The 20,616-nt window shown below is 42.9% G+C and overlaps 1 protein-coding gene across 4 annotated transcripts; it reads left to right on the forward strand.

Annotated features, from left to right (window-relative positions):
- Nucleotides 1–213: 213 nt before the first annotated feature.
- Nucleotides 214–20,476, forward strand: LOC144120909 (uncharacterized). 4 transcript variants are annotated; one of them, XM_077653705.1, is made up of 13 exons: nucleotides 214–307; nucleotides 759–839; nucleotides 1,385–1,459; nucleotides 4,858–4,956; nucleotides 7,684–7,701; nucleotides 7,823–7,890; nucleotides 8,100–8,165; nucleotides 8,854–8,984; nucleotides 11,916–12,078; nucleotides 13,681–13,797; nucleotides 15,113–15,217; nucleotides 15,873–15,959; nucleotides 19,366–20,476. In XM_077653705.1, exons 1-13 carry the CDS (start codon nucleotides 283–285, stop codon nucleotides 19,540–19,542), a joined length of 1,212 nt encoding a protein of 403 aa, XP_077509831.1. In that variant the 5' UTR covers nucleotides 214–282; the 3' UTR covers nucleotides 19,543–20,476. The 4 variants fall into 4 exon arrangements, with proteins under 4 accessions (XP_077509831.1, XP_077509830.1, XP_077509828.1 ...); XM_077653702.1 differs by lacking the exon at nucleotides 214–307 and adding an exon at nucleotides 356–456; XM_077653704.1 differs by lacking the exon at nucleotides 4,858–4,956 and having other exon boundaries at nucleotides 219–307.
- The last annotated feature ends 140 nt before the right edge of the window (nucleotides 20,477–20,616 follow it).

Below are 20,616 nucleotides of genomic sequence, written 5' to 3' on the forward strand. Positions count from 1 at the left end.
CTGAACATGATACAATCGTACTCTACGTGTGCGACGCATTTGAAAACTAAAGCAGAACTAGTGATGCTCTCATTGTTTTGTTTGTTACTTTATTATTAAAACAGTAAATTAGGGTAAACATTATGCATACTAAACTTCAGACCAATTTTTTACGCTACCTCGCAAGATCAAAACTAGCCAGCAAGTAATCGCAAACCCACAAACACTAGACCGATAGCTTCATGGCGCCATCGCCAGAGGCCGCAACACTCGCGACTTACTTTCCGGTGCCAGTTTCCAAAGATGAGCAGTACTGGGAATAGCGCAGGCAAGTACTTTCTTTTTCCTTTCTTACTTTTATTCGCAGAGATTGCATTGTTGGTGCAAAGCCACGGCCGCCGATGCGGGGATCGACGAGGCAATGTGTTGATGTATTTGCCATCTACACCACAGGCACTGTCGCTCAAAGGCTCCGATGTGCGTGCTTTGTGGAACGGGGTGTCACCATTGTGTACGAATCGCGCATTTCTGACGCTTTTTACGCTGTTGCACCTGGCGAAATCGCCTATTCTACGCACCTGAGGTGCTACTTTTAGCCGTGCGAAACCTTCGGGCAAATCTGACGGTGCTGCTTACGAGCTGTATCATAGCCTCCTTGGCTGTACCAGCCTTACCTACGCTTACCCTCATACCTTGGTCGTTCGCGCTCGAATCGTGTGTTAAATTTAGCGTTCTCCAGAGCTAATGGAGGTGTCGTTAACTCACCGTATTGTTTACAGTAACTCCTCCGGTTAAGACGGAGGACGTGAAGCCAGGAACGCAGGATGCGTCGAAAGCCTGCAGGGATCAGGTAACTAAAGGTAAGCACGGAGTTGCTGAATGCATTACTTTTTTTTTTAAATGTAGCTTACGAATATTTAGCCGTGATGACATGTTGTAGTTCTCCAAGAGGATTCATCTCATGTTAAAGTTTCGTCTAGTTTGGTGAACATAGCCATCTCCAAGTAGTTAACGTTCTATGCTGTTATCCTCGTGCTAAGTCCTCGGGCATGGCTGCAGGTCTGACAGCACGCTAAACCACACTCGGCGCTTGAATTAACCGCAGACATATGACTGCGGCTTTCAGCTCCCAGTCGTAAAATGGGCGAACTCGGCTTGCTCCGTTGTATTAATTTCACAGGTTTGAAAAGCGTAGAAAAGCATTGAGCTGCACCCTTAATTGACTCTTAAAGTGTTGCTGTCAACATGCCCTGTTCGTGTAAAGCACATTTGTTACAAAGAGTCCAGATCTCACTTTCTGAAGAAGTAAAACAGTCCGTTCTCGAAAATGCTGTGAATTTACATCTACAAGACATTGCAGAGACAATGAATTTTGTGTTTTTTTTTAATGCCATCATTTTCACAGCACAACAGGGTGCAGAAGCCAAAGGAACCCAGGAAGCTGCTCGCACAACTCAGCCTGATGCTGTTGTGAACAGTGGTATGTTACTCCATTGCAGTAGCTACCTATGTCTCTGCCGGCTTCTAGTTGCCTTCTGCTTTCTCTGTCGGGGCTTTTAGGGCTATTTCAGTATGCATGTAAGCTGGATTGTTGCTTGTGAATTGCCATTTTGTTGTTTCACTGGTGCCTGGTCAGTTGCCGTGCAGGTTTTTAAGGTGCATCTTTGCATGAGAACAGGTTTTTTTACGCCCATAGAGTTTCACTTCATGCTATGACAATACATTGTAGCTACGAAGAGTGGGCAAGAGGTTGTTAGTTTGTGTAAATTAGCCCGTGGCTTCTTGCACATAAAAGCTGCCTTCAACTCCCCAGTACACATGATTAGATTCTGATGCAAACAAAAAGGTTTGTACCATAACAGTAGGATCAAAAACAGCATTGCTAGTTAAACAATTAATTCTAATATTCAATCAACACAAAACGTCACGGATAACGAGAAGCGATCCTTTTTGATGAAAGTGGCTGCTGAAACCGCACAGTTTTGCCACATGACCTCACACTGGTGCTCCAAGGTTAGCTAACGTCATGTCTCGAAAGATGTTTTGAGGGGAAAAGAAATTTTTCACTGGAATATTTTCCTGTTTTTTTTTTGTCTTTGCATTTTGTAAGACAAGAAAAATTTTGGCTCACAAGTACCACTTGCTTTGTAGCAACGGGAAAGGCTGCAGGCATATGTAATAGGCTTATCACCCCCTGCTCTCGCTTGCACAGCTGAAGCTGCACTCTGTACCACGAAATGGTGCCTGTGATGTCGTGAATAGGAAGCGTCTGCTCTGTAGTAAAATACAGCAGTTTGTAATACTGGCCACTGTTCATGGTGCCCTGTATTGCACCTCTGACTAATTACAACAGCGAACAAAACTAGTTTTTTAATCTTTGACTATATCAAACAAACCAGAGGTATCAAAAATTCTTGAGTATATAATTTCATCTCGGGATTGGCTTTTTGTTTAGGTAACCAGAGAAACTCTAATAACAACCTGCTTTTTGTCACGGGTGGATTCTGTTCGCCAGTCTTGAACGTGGGCGGAAGTTCACTGCAGACTCATTTGTATCATCTGTACGCCCTGCAGTGGGTTTAGTCGGGCTGCCGCTGCTGATGATGATAGTAACAGAGTGCAAAATAATTTTTTTTTTTTTCTGAAACTTCTATCACCTTTCTTTGATTTCTCACATTTGCTGGCACGCAGTCATGCTATATTTATACAAGGCAGTTCGCAGATTAGAAATCTTCTGCACTTTTTCTACTGCGTTTTTGATGCAATCGCTGCAGCGTTATATCCGTGAATTAGTTATGTTTTAATTGCAGTGCAAGGGTCAAGGTCCTGAAAGTCCAGTTTTAAAACTCTAAGGTGCTTGTGTCCTCCAAAAGCATAATGGCCTAGCATGCCTCTTGAAACATTTGCACATGCTTACAAATACCATTGCTGGCCTGATTTCAAAGTTCATTGCAGATCATTGCAAAAACTTTCGGACTGGTGTAGTGATTGGCAAATTCAATTAACAAAGTGAAATCTGCAGCAATTGCAGTAACTAGAAAAAAGCGACCATCAAATTTCTTGTACAAAATCAATGGTACTCCACTGGCCTTCGTCAATGAACACAAATACTTAGGAGTTACATTAACTAACGATCTTGGATGGGGCAAACACATTGACAACATTACTTCAACTGCATTACGAAAACTGTTCTTTCTTAAAAGGTGTCTTCGTCTTGCGCCAACACAAACTAGACCTTTAGCTTATAAAACGTTTGTTAGGCCTGTACTATAATATGTTAACACTGTTTGGTTTTCTCAGTCTGTAACCAATATTTCGCGACTTGAAAGAATTCAACGTAAAGCAGTGAAGTTTATTCACAACAGATACAAAAAAAACGACTCACCAACACAACTAGCTGAAATCTCCAGGCTTGAAACGCTGTCAACAAGGGCAAAGTGCACGCGACTAAAATTTTTTTATCAGCTCCTTAATAACACTTTTAAGATCGATTCATCAAAGTACATTTCACTGTCACTAAAACGTGCATTAAGAAACCAGCACGCGTATACGCTAACCGAATATCCTTATCACAGTGACACTTTCAAAAATTCTTTCTTCCCGCTAGTAACAAGAGAATGGAACCGTCTAGACGAATCCATAACTAACGCCGATTCATTTTCAAATTTTCGTACCGAACTAGAAGCCGTGTTTTAAAACGAGGAGTGGTTAGAAAGATTTTTCTGCATTTTTGTCTATTTTAAGGAGTACACGACGTGTTGTGCCCATGTTAATGTTCATGTTTTCGAACGAGCATGTTTTTTCTTCAGTTACTTGAGCAAATCTGTCAACTTCTTTTGAGTTTTTTTTCTGTGATATGAACTGTCTAATTTATAGCTGTCTTTCGCACAGCCGCTTTTAGAAATGTTATCCTCTGCTGTGATACGTGTTATGCCCACCTGCTAAGGTCTCAACTAGAGACTGGCAGTATTTCAAATAAATAAATAAATAAAAATATAAACAGCTGTAATGCCATACCAGACTCAGATGCAAACACTCTTCGTGAACATAGTGTGATCTCTTTTATTTTTTTACTCAAATGCAAGTGCACTCTGTGAACAGAGAATGACCTTTCTTTTTTTTTTTTCTTTTCACCCACCGCGCTGGCTTAGTGACTTAGGCATGTGGCTGCTGATCCCAAGGTCATGTGTTCGGTCCCAGCCGCAGCAGCCTTATTTTGACGAAGGTGAAACATAAAAACGCCGGTATGCTGTGCAACGTCAGCAGATGTTTAAGTACTCCAGATGGTCAAATTAATCCGGAGCACTTCGCTACGGCATCCCTCATAGCCCATGTGTCGCTTCAGGACATTAAACCGCGTATACCACGTGTCTTCACAGTTTTCACTTGCAGCTAGAGTGACCTAATATTGGGATTCATATCTTTACATAAAGGTGACTGGCGGCAGGCTACATACCAATGTTGCCAGACACAGCAGAGAAATAACATGCAGCAGTGTTGCATTTGGGTGTGGCCAGGTAGCGCTGTAGTACTGTATCGTATCACCCACACTGCAATGACGCTGTCCGCATCGTAAACTGTGCTTCATAACAATGTAGTTCACTGTGACATGCAGCTCCAAACAAGCTAGACGATTGTACCCTGCTGTCCTTTGTTTTCCTCTAGATTCAGTTTTGCCTAACACCTTTATGGTCGTAGTGGCTCGTAAATCAGGCTTCCGGCACCCTACAAATGGCTGTAGGACATATTGAGTGTCACTATACATAAGGAATAATTAATGCCTGCTGCACTTCTTTGCTCAAAGCCTGCTCTTGTTGGCAGCTACCCTGCTTTTTGTCTCCTGTGGCAGCAAAATGTGCTTATGCTTTTGGCTTGCAGCAAAAGTTGAGGCAGCAGCACAGTCGAGGCCTGGCCAGAACGTTGAAGGGGATGCAAAGGCAGTCCGCAGCCCCTCTTTGACTCTTCCGCCGTCTCTTGGTACGGAGTGAGCCATGGCGGCTTTTACCTTGTGGAAGTATAAATGCGAAGCGAACCCATCTTTGGTATCTTGTTGCCCGCCTCGAAGGGCTAGAATATGGGTACAATGTATTGCGGGCTTCATGAGGGCATCTTCCAAGTCGATGCTCAAAGCTCTTGCAAACATTGCTTATGACGACATTACCTGGTGTGGTTGTCTACCACAATATTCATTTTAGGTATGAATGTTTTGTTAATATTTTCTTGCATAGTTGAGCAGATGTAGTTCAGTGCTAACGTATCTGGTTCAGTGTATTCAGCTACCTGTTGACTAGGCCTGGTAGTTAAACATGTCATTTGTACAGTCTTTGCACTGTGACCATTTTTACTGAGCCAGGCAAACCGATAAAATCATGTGGCTAGATCTAGCAATTACTTGGATCATTTAGTTAAATTTTTCACTGAACAGTGTTGTTAAAGCTAAGCATGAAATGAGTCCGTTTAGGATTTGGAAATTCCAACCTTTAATTCATGGAGGGCTCATTTCAGCAGTTTCTTGCAGCACTTTCAGCTTACATAAATTCCTCCTAGCTGAACAAACTTATGGCTGTAGTTTACTTAAAATGTGATGTTTCGAAAAAGCAATGTGTGCAGATTTGAGCACCTGCTTAATACTGGCAAAAAAAAAAAAAGTGGCATCAAAAGGACTGTGCACTTAAAAATGTTTTTTAACTAGTAAGAGGCTTTGTAATTGCTATTTTCTATTAATGGTACATGTAACCTGGCTAAGGAAGTGGTAACAAATGTAAGCACACCGTATTCCGTGGTCACAGCGCAACAGACGGAACACAGAAGGAAGGACACAACACAGTGGTCTGTTGTGCTGTAACAATGGAATACAGAAACCAACTCACTTAACAAGTTATGTTATACTGTATTCTTTTGTGAAGAGGCAACAACATAGAGAACTTGTTATTTTTCATCTTGTATACAGCTTCACACGAAGTGTTCTTGCTCCTGGCTTTTGCTGGTCATGTATTGTGCTGTCGTCTTACTGTTTTCCTTTTATTCCCTGAAGAGGGATGTATCAAAAGGAACACCTGGCTAATGGCTCAGCTACATGCATGACGCCTGCAGTGCTTATGCTTGCTTTATGCATGGTTCTTGTAAAAAATGCATCAGCATGCAGATGGCCATCACATACGTTTGCACGCACTTGTTGCGTTTCTTCTATTTGGCCTTGTATTGTGTAGGAACCAAGAATATTTTCTTTTCCTCATCTGAGAGGAAGCCAGTTGTGGCCTGCTTTATACCTGTGTGACCTAAGCATAGCTAGATGCTAAGTTCATGAGGATTCAAGTTTTATTGCTATTCCCATGGTCCCGCATGGGTACAGGCCAGGACATTTATTTTTCAATCTTTTTAAACTCCCAACATTCCACATGGGTAAATTTAATGGCAAGACACATGTAGTGTCATCAGTCTAGGTAGTTCTGGGGGGTATCTCTGGTACTTCTGATATGTATGTATGACCAGTTCCGATGTGCAGTGTGATGCGTGATCAGGGTGTAGTGGTTCATTTGCAAACCAGGGCCTCAGGCTAAGTCCTATTCTGACATTTATTACTGGGATATTGCTTGATGCAAACCAATTCTATTTTTCATTTTCTAGTGGTGAGTGGCTCGGCTAACATTGAAGAGTGAAGAAAAAAGTAATGCTGTTCATTGTTATCTCTTTCAGCCATTATGCTAGTTACCCTGAAGACATTCTCACCACTGCAATCGTTTTTTTATATATATTTCCAAATTTGTTTGAAACTTTTAGTAGACCGAATATTCATGTGGGATATATGTCGCACTCACATCAAACCTTGTTGTGAGGCACTGATAAGTAAAAATAAAGGCATAAAGGATGGTAGGTCTCAAGCATACACATGAGTATTCTTCCAGGGGGGGCTGAAGTCTTTGGGCTTGGAAGTCAAGCTAGACTGATAGTTTAGCATTGCATGATAGAAAATGTGTCATTTTTACCACAAACAGAGCTTTGATAGCCTAGAAAATTGCATAAAAGCGAAGAACACATCATGACACCTCTCACAAATTGCTGCAACCGTGCCTTTTGATGTGAATTCTTTGCCAGCCACAATTGGTTCATCGCTTTTTCATGCAAGGCAATTTCTACATCAGCGGGCAAGTGACATTGAATTAGAAGGAAAGCAGCGCGGCAAGCACAGTCAAGAATTTGAAGTCTCATAATTGGAATAACGCAAACCAGATGACGGACAGGAGGGCAAGACACAAGTCTCTCAATTTGCATTCAGTGCACTGAGCCCACATGTAGCTGTTCTATGTAGCAGGTTCAGTACCACAGGCTCCCAATGACTTTTGCGCTGTGACACTGTGTGACAGCTCCAGTTAACCGCATGTCATAAAAAGAATGTAACCATCTCAGAGTTTGGGGGCCTGTGAATGTGTGAAGATAGAAATTTCATTTGCAAAGCAGCTGTGCAGAAAAAGCATTTTTATAGTGTTACTGAGGAATAATCTATCCGTCTGACTTAGTCTCTTTTCCTTTTAGTGTTCCTTCAAAAGAACTGCAAGTGCTATTGTGTCCTTTGCAAGAACTTTTTCGGAAGAATTTTTTCATAATTTTTTTATATGTTTGGTTTACACTTGGCTGTTCTAATAACTAACCTGGCCTTGTGACAAACTGAGCTCTCTTTTGACTTAATGTTTTCCTCTGTTTCAGCCAACACCGACCAAAAAGGTAAGTGCTGTGCAGTTTTTGATAAAACTTCCAGTTCACATGCTGCAATATAACTGCATGCATTGTTCTTCGTTTAACAAATTTTACATAGTTACTTCTTTCTGCCGTCTTTTTTTTCTAGATCAGCAAAAGTCAAAAGGACCTGAAATTACTGAAATATCCTATGATGATTACGAACCTGATACCTTGGTGAGTCTTGGGATGCCTTTGTAAGAGAAGCTTAGTGTGTACGCAGAATTATCGTAGAGGAGCCGTTATCAGGGGCTGGCAGTAGTCGCCTACTATGGAGTAACCTTTTAATTTTGTTTCTCTTGCGACCTGTTATTACTTTTTAATAAGAGCGACAGTTATTTCTTGTGTAGATGGAAGAATGCTCAGTGTACTGTTTTCTGTTGCAGGACCTTGATTTCACCCATTGCCGTATTGGTAAATTGTCAAACTTGGAAAACCTGCGGCGAATAGAGGTCAGTAGAGTGGTACATGCTGGCTTGCAGTTGTTTTGCTTGCTGACGTGCAATTTTTGTCTTGTCTTGATGGTGTCGCTTTTCTTGCTGATTTCCCATACTCTTATAAAAGCACTTGTTAGTCTTGTTGTTTTTGCACAATGACCGTAATCAGGGATGACCTTTTGTAGCGATAGCTACATTACGGTAGCATTTCGAGCCTTCGGCGTGGTGGCACCGCCACGCTGTCACGTGGTTGGTCACGTGGTGCGGAGCAGCTGTCGGCAGCGCGGCGCTGTGGCTGGTCACGGGGTTCGTCACGTGACCAGCCACGTGGTGCGGAGCAGCTGCTGCTGCTGGTGGCGTGGCGCACCGGCAAAACCAAGCTGCCACAGCTGTGCACATGCACCGTGTCAAGTGGGACGAAGATGAAGAACGAACGCCCAGAGAAACGGAGCGGCAAAGACTGACTTTGCAATTCAACTGACCAAGTTCCACTCGGCCAGCTGTAGTTATCGCATCACTTCAGGTTTAACTAGAGCTAAACCGCCGCCAATTTTTCTTGAGGCATGCTCTTTGATTCCAGATGCTTTAACAGAACATTAGTAGTTAAGAAAACAAGATAACTCCACTTTCACTTACAAATGCTGCCTTTGTTGAATCAACATGTGCCACCAAAATACATTGCCTTGCTTCTCTCTGTCTGCAGATTTTAATCTTTAGAAACAACTTGTTAAAGAAGATTGAAAATGTTCACATGTTGGTTACACTGAAAGAATTGGAATTCTACGACAACCAGATTACCAAGATAGAGAACCTGGATGCCTTGGTCAATCTTGAGTGAGTCCTGCATTCTTGTTCCCTTGAAAAGTGCAGTGTTTTGTTCCCTTTTGAATCCGTATTGTGGCTGAAAAGCCTGTTGTTGGCGGTAAAGTTTTGTTGTCATAAAGACAAAAAGGGTGAGAGGTTAGGGGTCATCTTGAGTTATTCTGCGTGGGCCCTCGCGACGGTGTCATGTGGCGGGAAGTCCGCGCTTCCAGGCAACCACTACGGTCCAGCTCACTGGCCGGTGTTGTGACTCCGGATGTGAGCTGAGCGACGCAGTCTTTCACTGGTTTTGTCTTGAGAGTTGGAGTCCCTGAGGGGGTAAGGCCTTAGGGCACTCGTATAGCATGTGGTTTAGATTGGCTTTACAATAATTACAAAAAATGCAGATGGGATTGATGTACATGAGGGAATATGTATAGGCGGTTCGGGAAGGTAATGCGTTTGCAGTTGCGTCCAGACAACTTGCTTAGATGTGGTTAAGGATTTTTGCGGAGAGGGTTGGGGGATATTTTAATCTTTGATTCCAGTAATGGAGTGTTATGTCATACGTGACCATGCGCGCCCTCACCGATCCTAGATCGCAAGTGCGGGTCGCCCTCTGCCCGATCGACGAATCCTCGGGCAAGGCTGTGGGTAGCCGTGTTTCCCGGATCGGAGGAGTGGGAAGGTGTCAGATGATGTGGATTGTCTATTTTGGTGGTTTAGTTTTGGCCAGGGTGGACAAAGCTGGTGTGTGAATTCTTCTTTTAGTGAAATTTTGGGTGGCGGATTTGGAATCGCTAAGAATGTATTCTGTCTTCGTGTTCGCGATGGCAAGTGCAATGTCTGCGTCCTCAGCTGCTATTGATTGAATGGGTTTAGCGATGGTAGCCACGGAGATTAGGGAGCCTTGATTGTACACAACAGCTAATGCAAAAGCTGCTTGATTGAGATATTCTGCCAGCTGTACGTGGACTGTTCCTGGTAGGGTGGAGTAAAGTTTATGTAGGACTCTAGCTCTGGCTGCATGGCGGCCCTGATCATGGGTTGGGTGCATATTTTTTGGCAGTGCTGGTATGATTATATCATCTTATCACATCATCATCAGTCTTACTACGCCCACTGCAGGGCAAAGGACTCTCCCTTGTCTCTCCAGTTAACCCTGTCCTTTGCCAGCTGCACCTACTGTATGCCCGCTAACTTCTTAATCTCATCCGCCCACCTAACCTTCTGCCGCCCCTGCTACGCTTGCCTTCTCTTGGAATCCACTCCGTTACCCTTAAGGACCAGCGGTTATCTTGCTTTCGCAGTACATGCCCTGCCCAAGCCCATTTCTTCCTCTTGATTTCGACTAGGGTGTCATTAACCCGCGTTTGTTCTCTCACTCACTCTGCCCACTATATTTCCATAAATAGCATGCATGTGGCCTTCTATGATGATATGCCCAATATCCAGTTTTAACAAAATGGCCCTTCCTGTTGCTGTTTGAGAGAGTCACTCATACTGTGCGATAAGATGTGCCTCTGTTAGCTCTTCTATAGTGTTTTGGATCGCGAGTTGCATTAACTTCTCTGTTGAAATGGTTTTGGGTAGATGGAGGGCTGTCTTGTACACTTAACATATCAGCTTGTTGAGAGACTTCTTTTCTGCAATAGAGAGATTTATAATGTGGGTAGCCTGTCGAAGACAAGCAAGCTACTAATTTGTGGTACTTTTAGGGGCATTGTCTAGCTGTAGCGTTGCTTTTTTGTTAAGAATTCTGGTTAGTAACACCCATGTCGAGAACTGTTTACAACATTATAGAATGCCCAGCGTCCACTAGTACAGCTGTTCGAGACATTTCACAGAAGCTATGTGTGTAGCAGTACCAAGATCTAGTCTTGTTGCAAATTGCGAGTTGGAAAGTTAATGTAAGCATAATGTAAATGTGATTTAAACACTGATTAGCATTGAATGGCTTCATTCATCATCAGCATGACAATGCCCACTGCAGGGCATTGCGGGGTGTCTCTCCAATTAACCCTACCCTTTGCCAGCTGTGGCCACCATATCCCCGCAAACCTCTTAATCTCATCCGAGCCCACCTAGCTTTCTGCTGTCCCCTGCTACGCTTGCCTTCTCTTGACTGCTGATAAATTGCTTTAATGCTAGTAGCTAGCTGTATGGGGCAATTTTTTTCGTAGGTAAATGGATTTGGCATTATCCAAAATGATGTAACTGCCTCTTTTATTTTCAGTGCTTACTGTAGTGTGTGAGTGTTAGGACTTCGTCCTTGACTCTCATTGAGAGTTGGTTGAATCAGTGCAGCACACAGCGTAAGTAATGTATTAGTGCTAGTTGCCCTGCACAAGAGTTTTTATCTATTAATGGATTTCCTAGGCTGATAGACATTTTACTCAAGATTCCTGACAGCAACACTTATCACTATATCCATTTCTCCTGCTATCTTGGTGTGATGGTTGCAACCAACACCCCTGCTGAACGTGCAGTCCAATTAATTTTGCTGATGTGAACATTTATTTTTCTGCTGCACTTGAAAGGTGAAAATGTGAGATGTTGCATTTGTGCATTGTGTTCCTCTTGCACAGAGAGCTGCAGCTGCATTTTGCAGTTACTGAGCAGCATATTTTCTGTTAAACCCTTGCTGCAGCTTGTCATAGCAGACAAGCTGCTTATGAGTAATGAACACACAAGTGCACTGGTATGACAGCAGAGGCCTTGTATTGAGACAACTTTTCACCTTTAAAGTTGCAAAATGTAAGTGTGGAATGGCAAGCAGTGGCTGGGGAGCTCAATATGCAACACCATGTCAGCCTTTACTATGCCATATGAACATGGCCTCAGGCAGGATGTTTTTGTGAAAATGGGTTCGTTGTTTGAACCCCATGTTCAAATACTAGTTGCCTTTCATTTGTTTTTCTGTTTCTTGCTGTTCATTTCCACTTTTTTTCTCTGTGTGACAAGAATCCTGGACATCTCGTTCAACCGGTTAACACACATTGAAAACCTCGACAAGTTGGTCAAGCTGAAGAAGCTGTTTCTGGTGAACAACCGAATCACCAAGATTGAGAACCTTGACAAGCTGGTAAACCTTGAAATGCTGGAACTGGGCAGCAACCGAATAAAGGTGGGCTCGGCATACTTTCAGTTCCTCTCGTTTCATCTGTCGTTTGCACCCAAAAATTTGATGGTGATAATGAAGAAGTTACTCGTTAGCATCCACCCAAGCGCAGCCATATTGCTGCAAAGGAATGCTGTACATCTTTCACAGAAAGTTCATAGTTGAAAAAAAATTTGTGTTGGACTGGGGTTCGAACCAAGGACCACTGCATGTCCAAGGCAGTTGCTCTACCAACGGAACTAACCAGGACGGTTAGTGTATAATAAGGTGTGAGTAAATTGATGAAGAACTCAGACTGAGAATGGTGTTGGTCCACTGTTTAAGAGACCCTCCCCCCAAGGTGAAGTGGATTTGTAATAAGGCATTAATTACTCATGCTCATTAGCATCCTTAGCCGCCGCGGTGGCTGAGTGGTTATGGCGCTCGGCTGCTGGCCCGAAAGACGCGGGTTCGATCCTGGCTGCGTGGTCGAATTTCGATGGAGGCGAAATTCTACAGGCTCGTGTGCTGTGCGATGTCAGTGCACGTCAAAGAACCCCAGGTGGTCGAAATTTCCGGAACCCTTCACTACAGCGTCCAACATAGCCTGAGTCGCTCTGGGACGTTAAACCCTCACAAACCAAACCAAACCACCGATGCACAGTCGTACAGCTTTCGCAGAACCTTCCTAGCTCAAATATTCGTCCTGGTTCAGGAAGTTTCTGCAAAAGCTGTGAATCTGCTCCACCTTTCGGAATTCCCCTAAGCATTGGACAGACACCATTCCCACTTTGAGTTGTTGATCAATTAGCTCTCGCCCTACCATCTGCTAGGCGTCCTGCTTAGCTCAGCGTCCAGAGTGACTGCCCCAGACAAGCGGTGGTCCGATGTTCGAACCCCAGACCAGGATGAATGTTTCTTCCTCTATAAAGCTTCTGTAGAAGTTGTATAGCCTTCTTTTGTAGCTGTATGGCTGTGCTTCATTAGATGCTAATAAGTATTACTGCCTTATTACAAATCAAATCAATCTTGGGGGATTCTCCTAAACATTAGACCAATTTGATGCTGTTTATTCTTGAATTATATAGGAGTACGCTTATTCAGCAAGCTAGCTGATAGTAGGGTCACTTATGTTTGTTTTGTTTGAAAGAATCTGTGCAGTGATAGAAACTGTAGATCTTTATTTTAGTCCTGATTATGACAGCTGTGTTGTCTGATACCTGTTCACTGTGCATGTCTATGATGCGTGTTCACTGCTTACATTTCTTGTTCTTTTTGTGCCTAAGCTGTTTTTGGCACTTACTGTTGTATAGTCATTGTTAAGCATTATTTTTGCCAGACACTGGTGTGCAAAAAATTGCATTTATTTGTAATTGATGAATTCCAGTTTAAATTTGTTAATTGATGCAGTGTGTTGAGTGGGACATTTAAATTTTTGCTGCCATGCTTCATTCCTGCTTTTCTTGGTGTCTTTAATTCTGATTTTAATAGTTCAGTTGGCACAAGTTCAAAATTACTGCAGGGAGTTCATTGTTTTAAAGCATGCCTTTGTGAAAATTTGTGCGGGTGTAAAACCGTTAATTATTTAACCAATTTCTTATGCTCTTGTTTGCTTGATCTTATTTGCAGGTTGTTGAGAACTTGGGCACCTTGGTAAACCTGAAAAGCCTGTTTTTGGGAAAGAACAGGATCTCTAAGTTGGAAAACCTGGAGCCCCTGAAACAGCTAGAACTCCTCAGTATTCAGGTAGTCTTCTAAACTAAAGTGCTAGTTGTGTGTAGTTTAAAGCTGTTCCAAAAAAAACTTCACCTCATTCTGTTAGTCTCTGTTCACAAATTGTAGGAGATTAGTCACCACAGATAATGATGCTGCCACAGCACAGCTAAGCTGTGAAACCATATTTTATACCATTTCTTCCACGTACCTTTCAACCTTTGAAAACGATATGCAAAATGACCCAAGTAAACGCAGCTGCTTCAGTTTGCCCAGCTTGCCTTGGAGGCAGGCTTAATTATCAATCAGTCAGTCAGAATTATAGTTCACAAAAAGTAACATAGAAGGTGCTGAATAATCATCTGGATCTTTAGCTGTCATGGCTAATGATGGATAAGGCCCCTAATTTTCTGCAGCGGAAAATTTTAAATTTTGCGAATTGAGAGCAAAGACTCCATGAAATGCTGCACGAGACGTCGAATAATGCTTCAAAATGCACCTTGCTTTTGTATTTTGAAGCAAGGTATAAATGTCGTGTCAATTTTTTTTTTTTCGAGCTTTTCAAGGTAGCTGAAAAAACTTGAGTCAGCCATGAATCAGCAGTAGAACCATCAATAAGCACATACATGAGCGTCTATGGGAGTGCAACAGGGCAAGGGTTGCACTGCGCCACTTTGCGCCACAAAGAAGCGTTCGCTGACTGCAATAGTCAAGGGGCCTTGCCCGACAAAGCAGCAATGCTTCACATTGTACTCTTAAGGGTAGCTTAAGCATTGTCTAAGTTTTCTGCTTCAATCTAACGCTAAATAAAGCTGTGCTCAAATTTCACATTAGGGAGCGCCATAATCATCTGTCAGCTTCTTCCCGCAATGCCCCTATGTGTTAGAAAAATACTTGATTTTGAAAATACATGTTGTGTTTTTCAACCAGGAGTAGAGTGCTATAGTGCAACACTGAAACAGCTGACACAGATGCAAGAGGCACAAGCGCTGAAAGGTTGAGTGACACCCTAGTGCCAATCAACTTTTTTTGGTGGCTAGAAGTAGTCGAAAAAGTCGCTTTGAAATTATTCGCAGAACATTTTGGTTCGCTTCGAATTCACTTCGAACCAAAGGTTCACTATTGATGGAGGCCTAGATATTTTCTATATTTAAGCCTTGAAAGAGATTACGCACTGCAGCTTTTTTAAATTTCTCTGTTGTTTTTGGTAATAAGTGGCTGTTTTCTTCTGTTGCTTCATAGGAATACATTTATTTTATTCTAGCCATTATTTCTAATGCTTCAGGCCTGCAAGAAGGTTGTCCTGGTGTGAAAATGTTTTGTTTTTCTTTTCGTTTTTTTTTATTAGAGTAACCGAATAGTGAAGCTTGAGGGTCTACATGAAAACAGGAATCTCTGCCACTTGTACATGTCTCACAACGGCATCGAGAAGATCGAGAACCTCGAAAACAACGTGAGTGTACCCTTATTTACGGTGGTTTGTCGTGCAAGCGAAAATGCACATGAGCCAGGCTTAAACTGGCAACAAATTTCGTTAGGCTACTCTCAGCTTGGGTTTGTCCTACAGTATGTTTTTCCTCCAAACTTCAGGGGAACCCATTACAATTTTTTTCTTTGAGCCTAAGTACATGCTTTCGTTAGGAGAGCAGCGACAGGTTATGGGATGCCTAGCCTAGTAGGAGGCCCAGAATTTGGTTTATTGCTGTTTTATTTGCTTTCCTTAATCTGCCTCATTTCTTTCTTAGTGAGCAAAAAAAAAACAACGTAGAGATGCATATAACACAGTGCGAACTGCCAGCTAAATTATTAAGGTGCTGCTGGTCAGAAGGCATGCCGGGCTCATTTCCAGTTCCTTTTGTGAAAAATGTTGTGGTCATGGGAGGAATGGTCTTCACTCTCGCTGGTTTAGGTACATTGTCTAGCATACAACTGGAGGAGCGATCTACACGAAGTGCTGGTTGCTCAGGACTGTTATTGGTTTTGTGGCAGGGAGCAGTTTGGAGCCACAGTTACTTGTCTTTTGTACATCTAGTAGCTGATGCACACTGTGGCCTGGTTTTGAACTTTTCTTTTTGTGTTATATTTGCCTTTCCAACCTTTGCATGCAGGTGAAACTGGAGACGTTAGACCTAGCAGCCAACAGAATCAAACATCTCATCAACATCAAGCACCTTGTCAACATTGAAGAGTTTTGGGTATAGAACAGCTTTCTTATCTATCTTTTTGTTATTTTTTACTGAACTGAAATACCTTTGAAATTTTGTTTTGTCTCTGTAAGCTGTTGATTCTGGGTCAGCAATGAATGGACTGTAGACTAGTAAGATTCATAAGCATAAAAAAATGAACACCATTGTTCTGGCGCCAAAACAGCCATTAATGGCCAATTGCAGCTCTGTGTTTTGGATGAAACAATTGTTAACAGTGATGATAGGGACAGCATCTGCTGCCATAAGTTGCAAACTGCATAGTCATATAGGATATATGTTCTAAAATATAGTGTCATTTGTTTTCAAGTCACTGTTGAAAGGTGGTCCATATTGACACTAGCGTGATGGGTAACAAATGGCTGGGCAATACCAATACGATAAAAGCACTTGTTGCTTATACAAAGATGTGCTGTAAGGCAACAACAGTATTAAACACGTGAGTGGCCCCAGCTGGATCACACATTCCTGGTGTGCTTTTATTGTGCATGGTCATACTCTGAGAAAAATTCACAGGGATACCTAATTAATTATCTTATGTGTTAGCAATGCAATGGCATGAGAAGCTGTTGATGTCTTTTCCGAAAATGACATCATTTCTGGTCGGCTGACGTCATGTCCAGTCTGATGGCGCCGCTTCTCTCCAGCCAGTGTGCTAATTTTATGACTGCCGATATTTTTCCCGATGAGGCTTTTTTTGCGATAACGTTAAAAGGCTCCTGTTCTGCAGAAAATCCTTCGCCGCTGCCGGCCTTAAGAGCGATAAAGCAGGTGTCCCACCTGCCACCTAGGTCACGTGGCCTTGTGACGCCATTACAACCTGCCCACCGGATTGTGGCAAAACTGCCCAACGCTGCAGGGGGCAGTTAAATAATGATTGGTCGCAAGAGGTTGCTCGGGAAGAGTAACCTGGGTTTCACAAGCCCCACCTGCTGGGGCAGTGGCACATTGTCTAACCATTGCATCGCTGTGCCAGGAGTGGTATGAGGACTCCCAGCAATCTATAAATGTAAAATGGAGAATGACCAATGCCGCACATATGGGAATTGACCCATTAACGCTATCACGTCATATCCTTAAGGCAGAACTTCATTGTTCCCTCCAGTTTTAATTCTATTGCATTATTAAACACTTTGCGGGGTGAACCGGTCTGCTTATTGGCAGTGCAGCTCAGTGTTGTTACAGTGATACAGTCAAACCCACTTATAACGATACCGGTTTTAACAATATATCGGTTACAACAATGAAAAGCTGCTGCACCTTCCGCTTTTGTATGTTTTCTGTGGTAAAATAACCCGCTTACTACAATGCCCCCATGCTGCATTACCAGTTATAACAATGAAGTCTGGCTCCTGAGTGCTCATGCCAAAAGGTAGTGGAATGCGAAATCCCTGAAAAGAAAAAAAAAATAAAGAAATTTCAGCCACTGCATTCTCCCCGCCACGCACTCATACAATAGAACCTGTTTTTCGGCCTTCTCCGCATCGCCAGCCTCGCGCGCCTCTCTCCCGCTGTCCTTCCACCCCTTCAAACACAAATGGGCTGCGCCCATAGCTCTACGCCGTGCCACCCTCCGAAACACGAATGGACCTCGCCAGTGCGCCGACAGCGCTGATCTGCTCGCTCGCCCCTCATTCTGCGCAGTTCTGCCAACGGATTTGGTTGTTTGTGTTAGTTGATTGCGTCGAAGTCGTTCTTGGTCACGTGGTTTCTCCGTCTCGTTTGAATCGCTGCCGAAATGGAAGATGGCTGATCTGCCTGCTGATTATCGGACGACGTTGCCGGTGAAAAGAAAGCGCACGGTTATCGATTTGGAGACTAAGTGCAGTATCGTGAAGGACTACAAAGACTGTAAGAAAGTGTGTGACTTGGTTAAGAAGTACGCACTATCGCAACTGACGGTGTCGACGATCATCCGCGCCGCTGAGAAGTTTGACAAAGAAAAGTGCTTGCTTGACAGTGGGCGCAAATGCGTTCGACAAGGTGCTTATAAGTAGGTGGAGGAGGCCCTCTAAGAGTGGTTTCTTAGTGCCTGTGCCCAGAACTTGCCTATCGCCGGGCCGATTCTGGCCACAAAGGTGAAGCAGTTTGCCCTGCTGATTAACAGTGTGGACTTCCAGCCATGTGGCGGCTGGATACAGCGCTTTGCAAGCTTCGCGTGAGGCAAGCAAGGCTGATGGACATGGGGTTTTCTCGTGCAAACCAATGAGAAGTATGTTGCGAGATGTTTGTGGCGATTTCACCCCAGCGTTTCTTTGGGATTTCTCAAGCTGAGTGGCAGCCGTGGCAACCTTCTCGTATTTTTTACGAGGCCCCTTTCGGGGCCACCAAAACGATGCCTCGGCGGAGCTCGCATGTCACTTGCCGTCCGTGAGCCCTCTTTGCAGTTATTATGCTTTCTTTCGTGCAACCCGTTTAACTATTATTGGAATTTTCATGGCACTTGAATATTGTTATGAATGGACCCGACTGTAATGCACAGAATTTTGATTAACTGGCTACATGAGGATTTGTGTTTCCATAACCAATGTGAGCATCATACCAGATTTCAGCCTTAGGTTCTGGTCACAGTGTCCGGAGGACATTTCACCACTGTGCAGAGATGCTGGCAGCTAGGATCTGTTACCTGGCAGCTGTTGCTACTAAGCCATTGCTTGTACTGTTGCAAAATGGGATAATATTAGCCATGGTTTGACGTTTCTGCCCTTTCCTTGCACTTTGTTATAAAAATAGAAAGTTTTGCTGCCTTTATGCACGACTACACAAACAGCATTTATATGCATAAGACTCAAACACCGATTAATTTTAGCAAGGTAATGCATCAGATGAGTTTGAATGCCGAAGCATGGTCCATATTATTTTGTCTGATTATACATAGAATGCAAGAGCCATAGGTTCACATCTGGGTGTCATTATCACAAAAAAGAAACTTGCAAAGATTTCAGTATGTTTTTTAGTTCAATCCACCAATGGTTATTGTAGATTTCAGGAATGTGCCATACTGCTGCAGCAAGCTTTGTCATGTGCTGTAAATTCTGTCATTGCAAAGTACAGCTGCTGTTAGATGAATTACATACAAAATTCTCCTTTTTCAATTTTTCTGTCTTTCTGTGGCGGCATTCACAAGCCACAGTCATTGCATTCATATGCTTTTTCATACTCTGCCTCCCCCCCACCCCCCCCAAAAAAATATGGTACATCTTCAGTGTATGGGTGTGACTATTGCATCATGAACTGTGCGTGCCTAACATTTGGACTAAAAGTTTATACAAATAGGAGAATTGTTGTGTGAGGTCTTAATTCTTCTATTCCTGTTTTCCTTTTGTGTGTGTGATGTTTTATTTAATTGCTTCTCTTGTCACTTATTCCACAACCATTTCTTTTTTTGTTTACCCAGTTCAACGATAATGAGATTGAAAGCTTTGAAGAAGTTCAAGTGCTGGCAAACTTCCCCAAGCTGGCCACTGTCTACTTACACAACAACCCCATCGAGAAGGACCCCATGTACAGGCGCAAGATCATGATGATATCACCCACTGTGACTCAAATCGACGCCACCATGTGTCGGAAGTAGCCACAGTTGTGTCGGGCTGCAGAAAAAAAAAACTGTCGTGCTCATAGTTGCACAGGGTGGTTCTCCACTGAAATGAGTGGTCTCAAGTGTTGCTTTGTTGACTGTGTGATCAGCTGTGGTTGTCATCGTGCAAGCCACAGAAAGCGTGTTTAACTTTGAGGGAGCACAGCAAGGGACTTTCTATGTTGTTTTGTTTGTTTTTAGCAAAATAAAAGCTACTCGGAAGTTTTCACCTCTTGCGTAGGTCTTGTAAAAGGCAAGTTAACATCTGCCTGTGGCATTTGTACTGATCACAGTGCGGGTTTTGTCCTTATAAAGTATGTAGAGCTTGCGTTCCAAATGTGAAAGCAAGTACTAGTGAAGTTTTGTAAAAACAAGGTGAAATGGCAGCATTATTTTTTAACATTCTAGTGACTAATACCTAGCGTACTTGCCCTGCTCTATTTTTATACAAGTTTTTCCGTGTTGCCAAGTAAACTTGTTGTGTGTAAGCTTACCTTTGAGCATTGTGCTAGAAGTAGGCATCTAGAAATGTGATGTTCTTCAGGCTACTTTTTTGCTCATATTGAAACCTAAATTGGCATACAAACAGGCATCCACTGTGTTGTGAAATGTTTCAGCAGGTTTTTGTATATCAGTAGCAGTGCATTTTTTATTTGTATTTTGTGATGGGTGATCTGTGTTCCTGCATAATTATTTATTCCTCTTGGCACTGCAGTTAGCTATAAATTGGTTGTGCTTGTGAAACACCACCAGAAAGCACTTGCTGCTGCATTTTCTTAAAGTAAATGCTTAAAGAAAGGCTTCAGGGACAAGTTGAACTGCATAGGCTGGCCATGTTTTGACATTGCACTCTTGTGAGCTACATCCCTCCACCACTTTAATGTAACGTGATCCAATGCTTTATGCAAGAATAAAGGAAAGTTTTTTTATGTATTTTTTCCTAGTTTTCATTTCCATGAACATATGTGGATGCACTCTTGAGTTTTTATGTAACCAGACACATTTATTGCCCAAATTGGTAACCATACTGAATCTCGCTAGATGTTCGCCGCTTAGGAGCGGAAGCAAGGA

This window comes from Amblyomma americanum, chromosome 2, assembly GCF_052857255.1.
Source record: "Amblyomma americanum isolate KBUSLIRL-KWMA chromosome 2, ASM5285725v1, whole genome shotgun sequence".
NCBI lineage: Eukaryota > Metazoa > Arthropoda > Arachnida > Ixodida > Ixodidae > Amblyomma > Amblyomma americanum.